At 38.2% G+C, this 17,933-nt stretch overlaps 1 protein-coding gene across 1 annotated transcript in view; it reads left to right on the top strand.

Annotated features, from left to right (window-relative positions):
* Nucleotides 1-17,933, top strand: part of CLSTN2 (calsyntenin 2) — a 200,297-nt gene that overhangs the window by 102,450 nt on the left and 79,914 nt on the right. The window contains exon 2 of the mRNA XM_027685989.1: nucleotides 17,267-17,462. Within this exon, the coding sequence (XP_027541790.1) occupies nucleotides 17,302-17,462 (161 nt within the window). The 5' untranslated portion in view covers nucleotides 17,267-17,301. The remainder of the gene's footprint in view (nucleotides 1-17,266; nucleotides 17,463-17,933) is intronic.

Here is a 17,933-nt window from a genome sequence, read left to right as displayed (position 1 = left end):
CCTGAGCATCTCATGGCAAGAGGTTGTGTGATACCCAAGAGGACAGAGAGTGCAGGTTCAGAGAGTTCTGGGTGGTGTGGGTTCCTTTGCCTGAATGGCCCTACAGCAAATCTGCATCTCTTTCAGGACCAGGCCTTGCAATCTCTCCCTCAGGTAATCCCTTGATGGGAGGGGTCACAAAGGCCACCTTTCATTCAGAATGAACAAAATCTTTACATCTGCCTCACATGCCCAGGGGGTTAATAAAACTAGGAAAGTTTAAAAAAAAAACTTTTAGTTCCAAAAATGTGTGTCTATATTCAGGAAATCATGATGCATATATAATAAATTGTGCAATTACTGCCTTGGTGTATGTCTGATAGGTTTGCTGGCTCTGACTCTGGAAAATCTCGCTGCTTCTGTGTTTTCTTTAAAATGGTGTGATGACTCAGAGATAAGCTGCATACGTCTTGTTCCCTCATTCCTCTACCAAAGATGTTTTCCAAGAGATAGGTCTCCCTAACAGCGTTAAAATCTGGTATTTACGCTACATGAGGAAGGACTGGATTTCTTTATTTCCTTGGAGGTTTAACAAGTCTGGAGTAGTCACTGCCCTCTCTTCACTATCAGTTTTTTACAACCTCTTGCCAGATTTGAACCTGACTCTGACCCTGTTAAACTTGCTTTAGTGTGGAATTCCACAGATTAACAATTCTTATGTTACAAGAATAATCTTAGATTAGAATAATAATCTTTCTGATCACTGGTCACACTTGGTCTGTCTGTAAACAATATGAGGAACACACCATTTTGCATTCCCTGCTGCTTCCTGCCCTTTTCTCCATCAACCACCTGCTGACATCTGACCCTCGTTCTTGGGGCAGGGATTTTCAATAGCTCTCTGTGATTTGGGTTTAGTTCTCAGCCTGGGAGTTACAGTTTCATTAACCCTGGATGGAAGCAGCAACCTCATTGATAACCTATTCATTGTTCATTCAAAGACCCCTCAGGTATTGCTTTGGAAGGGTTGCTTTCATTGTTATTTATTTTCTTGTTTTGCCTCATCCAGTACTGTTCTTTCTAATGCAGAAAGTGTATCCATTCTATGATCCATGTGTTATAGAATGCTTTTGCAAGAGAGGGAGTGAGGAACACCTGTCATTCATTTTAAAATAAGTCTCTGCTTTCTCACATTAGTAGCATTTAGTATAGTATCTAGAAAGCCACCCTGAGTTGTTGCATATATCTATGTTATCAAAGCCATGTATTTTTACAGAACAGAGTTGAAAACACATGGAGTATCTCAAAATAATTGTTGCCTGGTTTGTTATTGTACAAACAGTGCTACTCAGTAGTAGAAATCAAGCATGTGAGGATGATTGTGACTAAATATTTTCGATACTCTAACAAAACATAGGCTGCCTGGTGGCTGCTTCATGGAGCTCCTTCTCTGGAGAGCAAAGAATCAATGTAATAAAGAATATTATTGGGTTTTCTCACTCTGCTGGTATATGTGCAGTATATATTCTGTCATCAGTTTTGTGGTAAGTTGGTTCTTGTGATTGTGAATGAGTGCTTTCACTGTTTTAAATCCAGTATTACCTAAAGAATTTCTGATTATTTTATTGGGGTTTTTTGCCTTATGATCAAAGCAAAGTGATCTCTCATTCCTTGATAGCACAATCTTTCAAAGATCTTTCAAAGCTCCTGTCAAAGTCGTGCTGTGGTTGTGTCTTATAATCTTTTCCACATCTGTATTTTATTTCTATTTTCAGGCTAAGAGAATATAATTCAGGGTCAGACACTGTGAATACTGTGTAAAAACACCTTTATATCCCTCTGTTGTGGACAACAGAATCACTTTTTGGGTGTGGCTGTACTCATGTAATTTTGATTTATAGGTCAGAGCAGTAGTGACTGGTACTGGTAAAAATAACGTTTAAGTTATGCTTTTGAGATCTCCAGTGAATTTACACAGTGAGACTTGCACTGTTTTTTACACTTACAGTGTATGTGCACTACTGAAACAATAAAGGTTGGTGTGTTGTTTGCATTAGAAAAAGACATTAATGTTCTGAAATTTCCACTCAAAATGTCTCATTTGCAGCTGTCACTGGGGATTATTGTGCATATTTTGTTCCCTTACAGCTGTAAAAACAGAGAACAGTTTTCTGAGGTCAGTGGAACAATGCTATGAATGAACTGATGTGAGAGAGATCTAGTTCATCACCCAGTTCATCATTAAAACCAAAAAAAGTCATTTATCAGTTCTGTTATCTGCTTGCCTTACTACCCAAAATATAAAGCTGTGAAAAAGAAACAATGATGTTTTCTTCTTGCCCTCTTACTATCTACAGCTCTATCCCACCAAAAAAAAAAAAAAAAAAAGAAAAAATCCCTGAAATGATGGTCTAGGGCAGAGGGCGGTCATGGAAGCAGCTTGTGTGTCAATGCTTGAATGTTTACACATTTGTTCCACCGTGGAAAGCAAACCAAAAGAAACCATTTCAAAAGATCTACACAGCCTGGCCCACAATTAATCAAAGTTCTAGTTATTCCTCAGTATCCTGAACCCTGAGGTTCAGGAGCAGATGCCAAGGGTTCATCTCCTTTTGAGCTAGGAGTTTTTTGGATGTTTGGTTTTCAATTGCTATTGTTTTTCCAGCCGCTCTCTGCAGTACGCACATGTGCACACACATGCTCTTCTGAGAATTCCCAGAATTCCAGTGAAGATGAGAAGAGCTGCTATATCACCTGAGATGTGCCAAATGGATTCCTTTCAGACACCATCACACAAACTTGTACTAGTGCCACAGCTGGGAAGCTTTTTACCCCCCCCCATTTACAGATTGTGGTTTGTAGATGTAAAAGTTGGCATACTTGATAATTTGAAAATCACAACTTGTGAAAAATGAGAAGTGCTTTAATAACTTTCATTATCATCTAATTTATCAGACCTATAATATTCAAAATTCTTCAAGGGTTACTTGGCTGCATGTCTCTGTACAATTATGGCTGGTTAAGTAGTTATAATCTGCTAAGTGAGCTGTCATTGTATCTGGATAAGTAATTTTGACAGTCATAATGTGCTAATTATGGAACAACACTGGGAGGATGACGAGGGTTGTTGCTGGGGTTTTTGCCAGTTGAGGCTACTTATTTTTCATTAACCAAAAAACTGATGTTAATGCATTTTCGAACTATTTGAAGAACTTCACTCAGGTGAGAATTACCTGCTAGAGAGCACCCTTCTTCTCTGGGTTCCCTCTGGTGCAGAGAGGAGTGCCCTGCCCAGAGACCCATGGAGCAGCCAGGAAAACCAGTGGGTTAGCAAGTGGGCAATTTTCGGTCCTGAATCCAGGTTGTTCACATTTATTGCAAGGTTTTGTGGGGTGGCCTCCATCATCTCATTGTGTGCAACTCTGTCCTACAGAAACAGCCTTGGCATGAGCATGGCTGCTTCCCTGTATTATTTAATTTCATTATTTCCCTGTATTATTTTCATTTGCCTTCCTTTGCTGTGGGGTATCAGGTACTGTCATAGTGGTTTTCTTACCCTGGTCTCTGTGTCTGTTCATGGTGGTAAAAGGACCTTGAAAAGGCTCCTGAGGGATAGAGGTCATGGGATGGGTGAGCCCAGGGACAGATTTCCCATAAGAAGGGTAGTTTTAGTCCATGTAAAACTGTTTCAAGTGTGTATTTTGCAAAAAATTCCTAAGTTGCAAACATATCTATGTATTAAAGGAAGAGCAGTTGAGTTCTAAAAGCCATATGTTGTTTGTCACTCTGTTTCATTATTTTCCTTTGTGTTCAGTTTGCAAACAAATCACAGGCTTTTTTTAACTGTTACGTCTATAAACTCAGCCCAGTCTTACAGAGACAAAACATTTTATCTAAGTATTTACTGTGATTAAAGATTTCCTTGGGCTCTCACTGACAACAATTCGATCCTCTATGTTCATATGCCCCTAAAAATACTTGTACAAATATGTTATTTAGCTCAAATATGATTATGACAGATGGCCTGGTCTTTAGGCTTTGTCACCACCTGCAGTTTCCAGTGAAGTCCTGAGGATAAGCATTTACTCAATATATCTGGAAATGAGTTTTTCAGTAAACAAGTCTGCTAATTATGTGCAAGCAGAAGCGTGATCCAGTTCACTCAGTGTTATGCGCTGCAGGGTAATAGGAGAAAAACCTCTAAGTGGCTATTTGTGTCATGAAAGAAAGTGGATATGACTTTTGAGTAAAGAAAACAAACTAGTACAGAAAATACTGCTATTATTAGTAATTTCTAAAGACAACTTTGCATCATATTCAAAGAGAGAAAATACCACTTTTAAATTAAGTCAGAATGTTCCAAAATATATGGGCATTTTCAGGGCAAAGCTAACAGTGCAGCTGTTTTCAACAAACGCCTTGACAAGCAGTTACTTAATTCCTCCTTCCAAAAACACATTTGTGACCTAAAAATTCAGGTCTGTAAATGTCTGTTCTAAAAACTGTGTCGACAAGAGCTTGCTTCCCAGTGCTGAGCATTTGCAAAGTAGTACTACCACAGCCACATTCTGCTTGGCCAGTTGTGAAGGTGCAAATGCAAATACCCCTAAATAGTGTTGAGTGGTAACCACAGAACTGGCTTTGTGTTTCCTACCAGATACATTCAAAATAATATTATCATTTACTTCAGAAACTGCAAATATAACTTGTTTCTTTACACTGTTAAGGAGCAGTTACATAGAAACTATATAGATATTTATTTGCACTTTTTGAATTGCTGAAATGATTTATTATTGTGGAATTTTCATGGTGTTACATTTTTATTGCTCTATATTGCACATGTTGGGTTTTAATAGTTGCATCCTTCATTCCATTAATTTCAAATTAAACATTAAGTTGCAATGAATGTTCAGTCATAGCTCTTAAAGCATAAAAAATAAGCTTTGGTCTTCACTTTCTAGAAAGAAAGTGGGGATGGAAAACAAACTAAGAAGAAAAATAATTTCTCAGTAAGAACTGCCTTATTATCCTTAACAGCTGCTGGTAACTGTGAGATCTGGGTTCATTTCTCTACTACAAGGTTTAGTTTTATTGCACTTCAGTTAACCAAGGTTAATTTAGCCTTTAGCAATTATGGATTTTACCAGTGCTCAGGAAGGCATTGCCTTTTGCCTTTGACATCAATGCAAAATTTGTAAGTAATCAGTAAGACCCCAGTTGTACTTTTAACTTCAACTGTATTTTCAGGTACTCCTTTTCTTTAGTCTTTTTTTTAAAAAAATATAATATCTCATAAACCAGATGCAGAACGGTCCTTGGGAGTTCACATTATAAAACTTTAAAAGGGTTTGCTATGCAAAGACTTATGTCTATAATTAAATTCAGACCTCTCGAAACTCCCACAGAAGTCTTAACTCTTAGAGATGCAAAACATGCCAAAAGAAACAAAGATTTTAAGTAATTTAAAGGTCATAAATCCACAAATATTTCCATGTAGAGATGAAACTGAAATATGTGTCCACGGCAGGTTTGCTCTATGTTGAATTCAATCCATTGAATTCAGTCCAGTTTTAGGGTTTTTGTCATTCCCATGTGGCTCCAGGACTCCAGTTCTGCTTGAGCAGCAAGTGACTTAGAGGCTGATTGGAGGCAGAAGGTGGGGGAAGGACCCTGCTACATCCCCAGGTACTGAGATGTTTACAAGATCATGTATAATTTGAGGACAATAAGACTAGTGATTAGAAATTCCTATAAGGTCCAAATTCATATAAAAAAGGAATTAAATCCAAGGATGAAATCCCAGACCCGTCATAATCTATGACAAGTGCTACATGTTTTCAGAAGGACTGGCATTCCCCTTTATACTCTTACATGTATAAAGAAGCAAGGAAGAGTAATTTTTCTAAAAGATTTTAAAAAACAGAGGCACAAAATGCAGGTGGATGTGGTGTCACGAGCACCTCTCAGACTAACACAGCCAGAAGTGGGCAGCAAAGGGAGCAGAAATCAAAGAGAAAGAACAAAGTCATGAAATATTTATAGTGGAGCTGGTAAAAATATGGTTTATCAAAAATATAACTGAAGTAGAAGTGTTTTGTGGATGTTTTGATACTTCTGCCATTCTGCAGTGCTGATGGGGTTTTTGAGAGGAGTGAATTGAAAAACTGACCTTTCTCTGAAAACAGCTATTTTGACACAGCTCGGTTTCATGGAAAGTTTCAAATAGGTTTTAATTTCACATTGGGGAAAAAAGCTAACATCATCTTCAAAGCTGCTGAACAACACCATAGCTGCCCTCTGCATAGCTCCTGCTCAAGATAAAGCACGAGGGCAACAAATAGGGTAACATCTAAGAGACAGAGCAAATAGGTAAGGGTTTTCAGTGGGTTAGATGATAAAAGGCACAAACCCTAGCATGTTGGACTCATTGTGCCTTTGAATTTACTGTTTAAATAGCAAACCTCCTTGCATTGTTGAATAATTAATGTGAATAAGATATCCCACTGTAAAATCTTCGAAGAGATAGAGCCCCTGATTTTACAATCGAGTTCTTAATGGTGGTTCTCTATTTTTAGGCTCAGCTCAGCTGCGGTTTGTGTATCCATTAGAGCTGGTTTTGTGTCTGAGAGTATAAAAACTTAATCTAAGTTTCTATATAGGAAAAGTTATTTTATGGTACCACTAATCCTACCATTACATGAAAGAGTCATGTTTGCAATCAACCTGAGATTTACTGAAGCACAATAGTCCCTACCATTATAAATACTGTGCCACAGGTCTGTGCCTCTGAAATTGTTTTGGTGGCTGGAGTCCCATCTTAATCACAGAATATATCAGGACTTGTTATTGCTGGCAATCCTGCCTTAAAAGTCAAGGATCTTACTAAATTCCGAGTAGGTATAAGTTGCTGTCTCAGAAAAATCTGAGATTTTGTACTGCTCCAGTATTTGTGCTGTTATTAGCAGAATGAAAAGCTGGAAATAAGGAACAAAATGTCAAGTAGCAGTTGCTCAAGGGCAGCTCTGGAAGTCCTGAAGTAGTCAACTCAGGTTCTCACACCTCTAATGTGTCAAATATTGAGCATGAGGAGGGGAAGGCAGTCCTACACAAAGCTGTGCTGGGCAGTGGATTTCTGTGTCTGAAAAACAAACTTTCTCATGAACTGCCTATGAGTGACAAATCACTGCAAACCTTTCCTGTATAAAAATGCAGAAATTTACTGTAGGACTGAGCTGTGGTCAGTGGCTGGAGCTGACTGAGGGCTTATTGGTGCTGGTGGGGAGCAGCCTTGTGCTCAAGGCCGGTGCAGTATCAAAAGGCACTGACACTTCTCTTTATAGAGGCATGGTAAGAAATAAACTATACAGAACAAAAGGGGAAGAGATTGTGAGGCTCAGAGGAATAAGATCAACTGAATATATTTTTTTAGATGTAGCAATAGCAATTCTCTGTCCACATAAACTAGAGTGCAAATGATTTTCTAGTGAGATGTGCATTTACTTTTTCTTTTGATGAATTTATTATCTTCATTATGTGATTTCCATTCTGATAAAAAGCCAGGTGCTGTAATTTTGGCTGTGTTACTTTTCATTTGTGATGGTGCTTTGTAGTAGAAGCATTTGCGTCCAAAGTAACTCATCATGTCTAGAGATCCAGTCCAAATTATGAACTTACATTAGGAGCTGGATATTTCAGATTGTTTAAAGGCAGACAAGTGGAAGTAAAAATAAATGAAAAAAAGCTGTGATCAGGAGGAACCATATGGTACTCTTGTAACAATTAAACTCAGTGCTCTACTTTGCTGCATGTCTGCAGGATGCATAGATTAAACCCTTGTGCCCAGGCTCCATGCCAAGATTAAATTAATGTTCCTAAATTTTTTATTTAATCTGCTTCTGTAAGAAGAGGCCACAGCTGAGTAAATAGATGAGTGAAAACTTGGGAATGTGTAAGGACTTTATCCCTTTCCTAACCTCTCATTTACAGTGTTCTCTCTCATGTGTTTTCATGGGCATAAGGTAAAACACTCCTGAGACACCTAATGCATCTCTGACATATTTTACTGTGCATGTTAAGAAGAAGCCAGTGAAAAGATCCAAACTCCATATTTTCCCTTTTAATTCACTTCTTAGGCTGCCAATGCCATGAAAGTGCCACAATTATTCAAAGGTGCTTTGCATTGCACCTCTCTAATTCTTATTTTTGCAAACCTGACACGTCTGCATACATACTTTGGAGAAGATTCTCATAAAAATTCACTTTCTTGGTCCTCACTTCACTAAGAAAAGAAAAAAAAAAGGCACCATGTGAATGTGACAGCCTGGCTGTGGCTCAGAGCTGCTGGACTGGCTGCAGAGCCCATTTGCCCCCAGCCTCAGGGGACCACCATTGCTCTCAGGTGATTCCGTCACACTTGTCAATGGCATTCTGTTACCATCAACCTGATCTTTAAAATTGTAAGTCTGAGAAAAAAAAGAGGGAATAACTGTCTCAAAATAATGGCAGACTGGAAGAGGGACACAGCTGAATTGATAACAACCAATGATCAATCCTTTCTTTCTGCCTCACTTTTTGTAAGGCCCAAACAATAATTTCTGTTTTGGTCTACATATTTGGAATTATATTATGGTTGTTAATATTACAGGACAGCCTTAGTCCTACTTGCTTCTCCTTTGATTTGCTTGGTTGATTCCACTGTTTAAATTATGTGCTAGCCAGTCCCAAGTTGCTGCTATAGTTCTTAAGTTAGATCTAAGTCAAGCCTTTTAATCAAAAGAAACAGAAAAACTAATTGATCATTCACTGTGTACTTTGAACTAGCCAACTATGCCCCAAAACAATACCTTTAAAATTATTCAGAGGAACAATAATTTTAATAAATGCAATATTTCCAAGATTCTTTATCTCAGAAATTGTCTGCCTTGATATAGGGCCCTAGGTAAAGTAGTTTAATTAAAAAGTAAGGTTTTCTGTCAGTCTGATGAGTCCTCTCTAGACTAAACAGCTGCTGATTTTCTGCTCTGACTGTGACATGGTGCTGTTCATTTTCTTATTTATCTCTGTATGTCTCACAAGGGAGCCAAATCTAACAGGTCATGTAGGTGCACCTATTCTGCTGCAGAAAATATTTGTGTTAGGCTTTCCTATAGGACTGTAGGAATTCTGTAAGCAGTGCATATTTGCTATCCAACATTCCTAATTCTAGGTCTTTATTTTGTTTGAAAATCAAGTCACATTATACATCATTAGCTACTTTCATCTATTTTTTTAACATTTTAACAACTCAGTAATACTTGGTGGCTAGAAATTATTGCAAGCATTGTAATAACCTTTTTAATCTGACATACAGAGGCCTTTAGGATACTCTTGTAAAAATAGGTCCACTTTTTTTCAAAGGATATACACAGTAAATTGGGTCAGAGCCTCACTAGGCAAGTTATCTCCTATTTTTCTCAGTGTGGACCTCAGTAATCTAGAGGTGAAATAGCTTCATGATCCATCTTTCAGACACAAACATGGAATTAGGACAGTGGTAGCATCTGGACTTCTGTGTTTACTGGAAAATGACTGTCTGAAGCAAAACAATGTTTCATCTGCTGCAATCACTGAGTGCAGATGTTGCAGCCTCAAGTGAACAACATTCAAATAACGCAGGTAGTGTGTGTGAAGGCAATGACCTGAGTGTGTTTGGGATTGTTACTGACACCTGTGAAAAAGCAGACCAGAAAATGGCCCGTTGGGAACTGTGTAACTATGCTTCATTTAGCTCCTGGAGGATGAAGTTCCTTTTAGTAATGTGCTTTTTTTACAGACTTAAGTGCACGGTCGCAGGATTAATTTTTCCAATAGTTCATTATAATGTGGTATTCTAAAAAATGCCAAGGCAAATATTTCTCAATAGTACCTGTGAAACTGTTAAAGAGACTGTGCTGTGCCTTACAGCATTCTTACTGAATGCAGCAGCTGTTGTGTGTGTTGAGCATGTCCATGATACTGGGAAGCACTGCTGAATCCATGGAATACTTGCAAACATGAAACACGAGGTTGACACAGGCCTTCCATTGCTGCAGGTGGGCATGGAGCTCCACACATTGATTATAAAGGTATACCTTTCTGGTACTGTTCTTAAAATCATGCTTCCTTGCTTTTTTTTTTTTTCCTCTCTTGAATCTTGCAGATTTCAGAAAAAAGAAAAGATTAAGAAATGTTTGAAATTATTTGCAACAGAATGTTAATTTGATTAATGTTGAATTTGCTTAAATTCAAGTGTTTGATTGATGGGAGGAATGAATGACAATATTTTATATTTCTATGCTTTTAGAATAGAGGGTCTTTGAGAAATGTATAGCCATTAGTTAATAAGGCACATCTTTATGTGCACAAACCTTTCTCTCCTTGTTACATATTTTTCTAATCCAACTTTATGTTTTTTGCAGTTTTCAAATAAACATATATCAGTTCTCCCTCATTTAAGCTGGAGTGCCAGGATCTCTAGTGTGATGTGCAGATCTGAGTGTGATATGTTATACATCTAAGCCGGGGGGGTATTCCAACAGAGCAATGTCATCACTATAATCAAAGTGTGTCCATAAAAATTATAATTCTTAAACAAGATTTATGTGAACAAAATTGTAAAGTAGGTTTTTTAGGTGCTTTGCTGCTGAGTGTCTTCGTGACCTGAAGTGATTTCCTTGGGAAACTTATTGTGGAGCCAGGAGGAAACCCAGATAACACTGCTACTCACAGAACTACTTTTTTATCCTGAGAAATGAGTCCCTGCTTCAGCATAAGAATGAAGTCTGGTTCATTTGGTGTGAGCTTATGGCAACAATGAATCACTTGAAGTACAAGTGCAGTCTCCCCCTTTTTCCAGTTTCAACTCTGTAGAACAGGAAGGGTAGCAGTGGATTTATGCTCTTGCTTTGCAGAGCATGTTGCCCATAAAATTAGATATGAGGAAACAATAATTTTGGGTATTATATTAAGGTATGAATACCTCCCTCTGTTTATGATTTCAGTATTGCTTGCTGGATTTTAGTATTTCAGCATGAGTTTAATAGCATGGACTTCAATGAGCTGGAAAAGCATATACAGTGGTTACTACCCCACTTAAATTTTTTTCTTATCCTTAAAGATATTTTACATCTCTAATCATTATTTTGCCTCCTTTTCCCAAAGAACTGCCCTTTCATCCTTCAAAAGGTAACCTGTGTTCTGTAATTATTTAAGCAGAACTTGTGATAGAAAAACTTGTCAGAGCAGTAAAGCTTCCCAGTGGCATAGAGACACTCAAAAGGTCGTCTGCTCTGCACTGCAGGAGATATTTGCATGATTCCAGGAGAGAAACTGGTGTACAGCTGTTATCCTGGAAGGATGGATTCAAAAACCAGAGAAACAGCAACCCCTAAACAAAGTTATTGGGAAACCTGACATTGGCTGAACGCAGTGGGTCCCTGCTGCATTTCTGAGAAAACAGACATCAATTTGAACAGTGCCCTGAGTGCTTTGCTTGTTTGCAGGTTTCCACCCGACTGCCAAGAGAGATCTTTAATGGCAGATTTTCAAAGAACAGTGTGCCTGTGTTTGGATGTCCACCTATCTATATGTGGAGGGAGATGTAAAGCATTAAAGATTCAAATTTGATTCGTACTCAGAGTACTTCAGTTTCATTGACAAACTTTCAGTTATAGCAAGAGGAAAGTCAGACCACAAGCAAGTTTATACCTTATATAAAATTCTTGGAAGCCTGATGGTGGCATGTAGTATATGAATAAGATTCATTAGTGATGATTGTCAAATGCCTCTGTTATGACATGATGGATCCCCATTTCTGAATTAAGTTCTTGAAGGACACAGATAAGGAAAAAGCAGTGTTACTGTCACTCATATGCAAAACTTTAGAGGACACAGTAACACCTTGGTCATGGCATTCCTGTCCTTTCTGGAATTGAAACTTGATGTGCATCTGTCCTGAACTATTTGTCTCTTCCAAGGTGTGAGTGGATTTGTGTGTGATTTTATAGCTTTGATTCTTAGGCAATTTGGGATCTTTTGGGGACTCTGTGCTTACCTCAGGAAGTATAAGGCTGCAACCTTTGTTCTAAATAAAGGATCATGGAAATATAATAAAAGGCTAGAGAGTAACAAAATCAGAACAGGGTTTGAATGTAAATGAGTAATTTTGTCAGCAGTGAACTAATGAAGTTTAGGTTTCCTGCAGGTTTGAGCTTCATGCTTGATTTACTGGTACCTAAAAGGTATAAGATAGAATTGGAGCTTTTTTTTCTTGTCAAGCTTTTAGAATGTTTTTCTGTGCTCTGCTTGCTGTTTAGTGAGATGTGACTCTTACACAATTTCTGTAGCATCTCTGTATTGCGGAGCTGCATAATTTCATAGCATTTGAAGGAAACAGCTCATCTGTTGAAATGTAGCTGGAACTAACAAATGTTTTCAGGAATAAATACATGTGTGTACATTCACATAGACATGTCCTGAACACAACAGTGTGAATTCTGTTCCGTAAGCAGTCATATGATTGTCTAAGCATCCAATTAAGAATTATTAAGATTGGAAAGACCTTTCAGATCATTGAGCCCAACCATTAACCCAGCACTGCCAAGCCCACCACTAACTCATGTCAACAAGTGCCACATCTAGATCTTTTAAATAGGTCCAGGGATGGTGACTCCACCACTGCCCTGGGCAGCCTCTTCCAGTGCCTGACCCACCCTTTTGGTGGAAAATTTTTTCCTAATATCCGATCTAAACCTCCCCCGGTGAAACTTGAGACCATTTCTGCTCATCTTGGTACTTGGGAGAAGAGAATGACCCCTCCCCAGCTACAGCCTCCTTTCAGGTGTTATAGAGGGCAATAGGGTCTCCCCTGAGCCTCCTTTTCTCCAGGCTAAACATCCCCAGCTCCCTCAGCTGCTCCTCATCAAACTTGTGCTCCCGACCCTTCCCCAGCTCCATCACCTTTCTCTGGACACACTCCAGCACCTCAATGCCTTTCCTGTCATGAGAGACCCAAAACTGAACACAGGATTCAAGGTGTGCCCTCACCAGTGCCCAGTACGGGGGAACAATCATTGCCCTTGTCCCTCTGGCACACGCTGGCACACATTCAATTGCTGTCAACCTGCACCCCCAGGGCCCTTTTCCAGCCACTCTGCCCCAAGTCTGTAGAGCTGCAGGGATAGTGTTGACCCAGTGCTTCATCTTGTTGAACCTCATACAACCTAATGAAACCAGCAGTTGGTGATTGCTGATTCACATACAACTGCTGCCTTTTATTAACTATTGATGTAAATGATGAAATGTCAGAGATCCCAGCTTTTCACCTGAAGTCTTCAGTATTCGTGGTGTAAGGAAGGCTGAAGGAAAAGCAAAAGTAGCTGTGAAAGGCCCAAAAAGCATGCAGTGCTTTTTAATAGCTTCTGAAACTGATTTCATGTGAATGAGTCTGTGCAGTTCCTAAAGGAGTAACATGGGGAATTTTTATTTCTACTGAAAGAAGCATGAGTTTCCATGTGTTTTGTGTAAAAGGCAGTAATTTCTAATACAATTTTATTGATTAAGGCTTATAATCACTAAATCTTGAAGGTAAATGTGACTCAATGGGAAACACTGTCTTTATCAATTTACAAACAGTGGATAAATTTGTTAGTTGTGTTTCAGAAATTATGAACTGTCAGTAGGTTTTTTCAGGCTATTATAATTTTTACAGAGGAAATGATATAATTATTGTCCCTGCAGTAGTAACGTGTGGGTCTCTACCAAGGCTTTCAACTAAAAATAATGTAGACTTCAAAATTAATAGATCCTTATGGCTAATTTTAGTCTGAATGATTTGAAGAAAAAAACATGTCCAGAATTTAGTTAAAACATATTAAAATGAAACAACTCTCAGCAGAGTTCAACCTTGCACCTGGAAGATTTTATGGGAAGCAACTGGAAACCCTCAGGATGTACATCCTGTCCATGGGAGAAGGGAGTCCTTGTACCCTGGACACAATTGCTATAGGACTTCATGAATGTGCCTCTACCTTTATGTGGTGTCATCAACTTATCCTTTTTTTAGCAACTCACTGCCACCACTGTTTTTATGATCACAAAATTCTATATCGACCTGTTCCCAAACCCATTCAAGTGAAATGAAGACTAAAGTGCATTATTTTGCTGTGTTGTCTGTTGTGAGAAAAACAGAGTCCCAGTCTGCACTATAATTATTCCAGCCTTGCAAAGGAGAAGGAAGGAAGGTGGTGCCAAAGTCCTGACTGTAGTTGTACTGGAACTTAAGCGGTGAGTCTGAATGAGAAACCCTGTGTCCTTTTCCTCCAGTGAGTTACACAACCACACTTACCCGAGAACCCAGTAAATAAGACAAGCTTGGCACAATTCCCATTGGCATTGTATAGGTCTGGGGTTAGCTCAGCTGGGTTAAAATAAAGCCATTAACAATGAGAAATAGTACCTGTTATATTTTAAAGACACTATTTGTAGTGCCTACTAGTAGTAGTAGTTCAATCTATCTGTCAATGTGTGTGTCTTGCAGTATAAAGGTGGACCTCATTTAATTTTCCTCTTTGTTAAAACTCTGTTATCATTTCCATTTGCAATATAGTCATTAAGACACCTTTTAAAAAGCATTATGAATCTATACATTTTCATTTTTCAACAGTTAACTCATTTCTTTGGAAGCAGCAGTAGAATCCTTCTTTTGAAAAAAAAAATTACCTAGTTTTTAAAAACATTTACAGTTGTTTTCATATTAATAGGTTGATGTAGCCACATTCTGGAAGTGTATGTGGGCTTTTTGTAGTGTGTTTACAAATATCTCACCATATCCAGGCAGCTGTCGTTATTTTATATTTGGCAAGTGGGGATATAAAGATAACATTAGAGTTTTATATAAAGCTGGAGTGTCTAGAATAGGAGCAGGATATAAAGACTTCTAAAATATTTGCTGAGAACTAATTGGAACGTGTGCTGCTTCTATGATTGCTTTGCATCAGGCCTCTGTATTTGGAGAGGAAAAAATGATAAATGTTCGGATTAGGGCTGAGAGAACTTTTTTCTGCCCTGAGCTATTTCTGGTTTTTAAGAACAGTAGCTTGGATGTCTGCAAATGCTGTATTGTTTGCAATCAAACAATGAATCAATAAAATAATAAACACAAAACACTGAAGTTAGGATTTCTCTTGGTGAATTGTGCATCTGAGGAAAAGTTTCTTAATAAACTACAAAGACCAGTTTTATAGAACATAAAAAATAGTATTTTCCATTAGCCTTCCTGCTTTTACACTGGTGTTTTTTGTATTCAATTAAAATAAAACTGAAATCCCCAATATCATTTTAGATGAATGTTTCATTTTGAAGTTACAAAGAAACTTGGATAATTTTTTTCGAAGGTGTGTGTGACAACACTGAGATTTAAACTCCGTGGATCAGTGCCCACAATTAAAGCTGAACAAATTGCTTCACTTCAGCCCTCTCTTAATCATATGCTTTGTTTCCTGTGCACAGTTCATAAACATTTTGGAGCCTGCTTTTATGGATAAGCAAAGTATTAGTCTTTTTCACAGTCTGATTCTCAGGGTAAGATCCATTCCTTCTTCTGTGTCCCAAATATTTGGGCTCATTGAGGGTAAACAAGAGAGAGCCTGGAAAAGAGCATATCTTTGCCTGTCCTGGGAAACCATGTAGCTCTTTCATGCTGCTTGGGTGAGGGGTTGGAGCAAGCAAATATCCAAGAAAATACTTAATGTACTTTTCCAGTACCTCATAATTGCTAAAACAACTGTGTTCTGGTCCTGTAAAGACATTCAGAGGATTGATTGCAATTGGTAAGCATGGGATTCATCTGCCTAAATGTCAGTGTATAACTGAGCAAACTTCAACTCCTGTTATAATGAAGGGAAACCTATGTGATGGCAGTTGAGGGAATATTCTAAAAAGCCTGTGTTTATACTCTAAATTTACCTAATCCCCAACCTCCCTCCACACACACCTTTGCCATTTTTCTTTATCACACATAATAGGAATTATGAACTCCAGCACTTTTATAAAGTCACTATCTGCTCTCTTCTACAAAAATAAACAATATATTACAATAGAAATAGAGAAAGAAGAACAAGGCCTGAATTAGAGGTCATAGATTCGGAGTTAATTTAGAATTTGGCAGTTGACTTAGATATGATTGGCAAGGAGATTTCTAGAAGGCTGCAACTGTAAATTGGAAATAAATGGAAAAGGATTGTGTGAGTGGGAGACAGCTTTGAATCTATAATGCATGTCCCGAGCCTGACTTGCTCATAAAAGAGCATGTGTTTAATGTGTCATAAAAATATTTAAGTCACATTGGTCTTTGCATAAATATTTCATTTTTGAAGTTGGATTCTGGAGTGGTTAAAAATGAACTCAGTGTTGCATATCCTTCCTATTGGTATGAAGGATAAAAAAAGGATCACCAGAAACTGGGTCTTTTTTCCCCTTCCAGACTCATATTCTCACAAGATTCTTTATGTTGTCTTTTGTGTCCAAATCAATTTTTTTTACTCTTTGCAATATCATCTGTTTTGTTATATAGTATTCCTCTGAGAGAAGCTATGGATCTATTATATTAGGAGGCAGTTTGGAGGCAGAGTGAGTTGCTGCCAAGAAGGCATTCATGTATGAGCGTGTGAATGTGGGTGTGGGTGACTGAGGTGTCCAAAAGGGACACTCGTCTGTGTTCCTTCAGCTGCTTCTGTTCCAAAGATGATGTATATCTGTAAATAGAGCGAGATATATTTTGAATGTGCCCATGTTCTGCACCATTAGTTTTTTCACTGTTGGGAAGCTAAACTGCAAGAATCTGAACATCTGCTACCACCTGCCAGCTCAAGTGGCTCAAAGAAGGCGTGGCAACAGTTAAAAAAAGACTACCTCTAAAATATTATCTACTTTCTTTTTCCTGTTTTATTTAACTAAATACAGTCTCTTAATTTCGCTTAAAAATAATGTCTCTCAGCATTGCTGTTAGTACCATGTGGAATGGTCTCTAGGACTTTAGGAAACCATTTAGTAATGACAGAGGAAGAGGGGAGTGCCAGAGCTGCACTCTCCACATCACGCTGTACAAGCACATGGTTAATGAACCTTTTGGACGTATTATAAACCGATGTCTGAGTCTGTATTTTCCCCATCTATAGCAGCATGTGAAATACAGCTGAACTTCTCAAGTGTCACCCCAGTGCATAAGACTTAGACCCCCCCAGTTATGATTGTTTTATGCTGTTCCTCACAGGTGAAATATGTGCTTTTAAAATCCATGGACAAGAAATGCCCTTTGAAGCTGTTGTGCTGAACAAGACATCTGGAGAAGGTCGTCTTCGAGCAAAGAGTCCTATTGACTGTGAGCTGCAGAAGGAATACACATTCATCATCCAGGCCTATGACTGTGGATCAGGACCAAGTGGAACCAACTGGAAGAAATCTCACAAGTGGGTGAAAATGAGGAGAAATTTTTTTTTTGCCTAGGCATACATTTGCTCTGTAGTATATTGAAGGGCTCCTATTTGTATTGTTGTCAGGTAGAAAGCAAATATAACAAAGATGAAACATTGCTGCAATATCCATCCATTTTTAAAATTCCTTTTTCCTTTTAGAAAATGTTTTTCTTTTTTGCTTGCTGCAGTTTGACCCATTCTACAGTGGTTCCAGTTAAAGCTTTTAATAGGATTCCTGTTCAAGTGTAGAAATGCATCTCAGGGTTTTTTTTCCATTCTTGCTTTCATGTTAAATACATTGACTAAACAGATCATCCAGGACAAGGAGCTGGCTTTTAACTGATAATTACAAATTTTAAATAAGTTTTCTCTCTGTTCAAATCACTTCAAAAGATAAGAACAGATAAATGACCCTCCTTTTTTAGTATATGCATGTCTCTGAGCTGCAGCAGTGTTGCATTTGGA

This window comes from Neopelma chrysocephalum, unplaced genomic scaffold (assembly GCF_003984885.1).
Source record: "Neopelma chrysocephalum unplaced genomic scaffold, ASM398488v2 Primary Assembly neopelma1_70, whole genome shotgun sequence".
NCBI classification, from domain to species: domain Eukaryota; kingdom Metazoa; phylum Chordata; class Aves; order Passeriformes; family Pipridae; genus Neopelma; species Neopelma chrysocephalum.
Note: the sequence above shows the minus strand (reverse complement) of the source record. Positions and strands in the feature narration are given on the sequence as shown.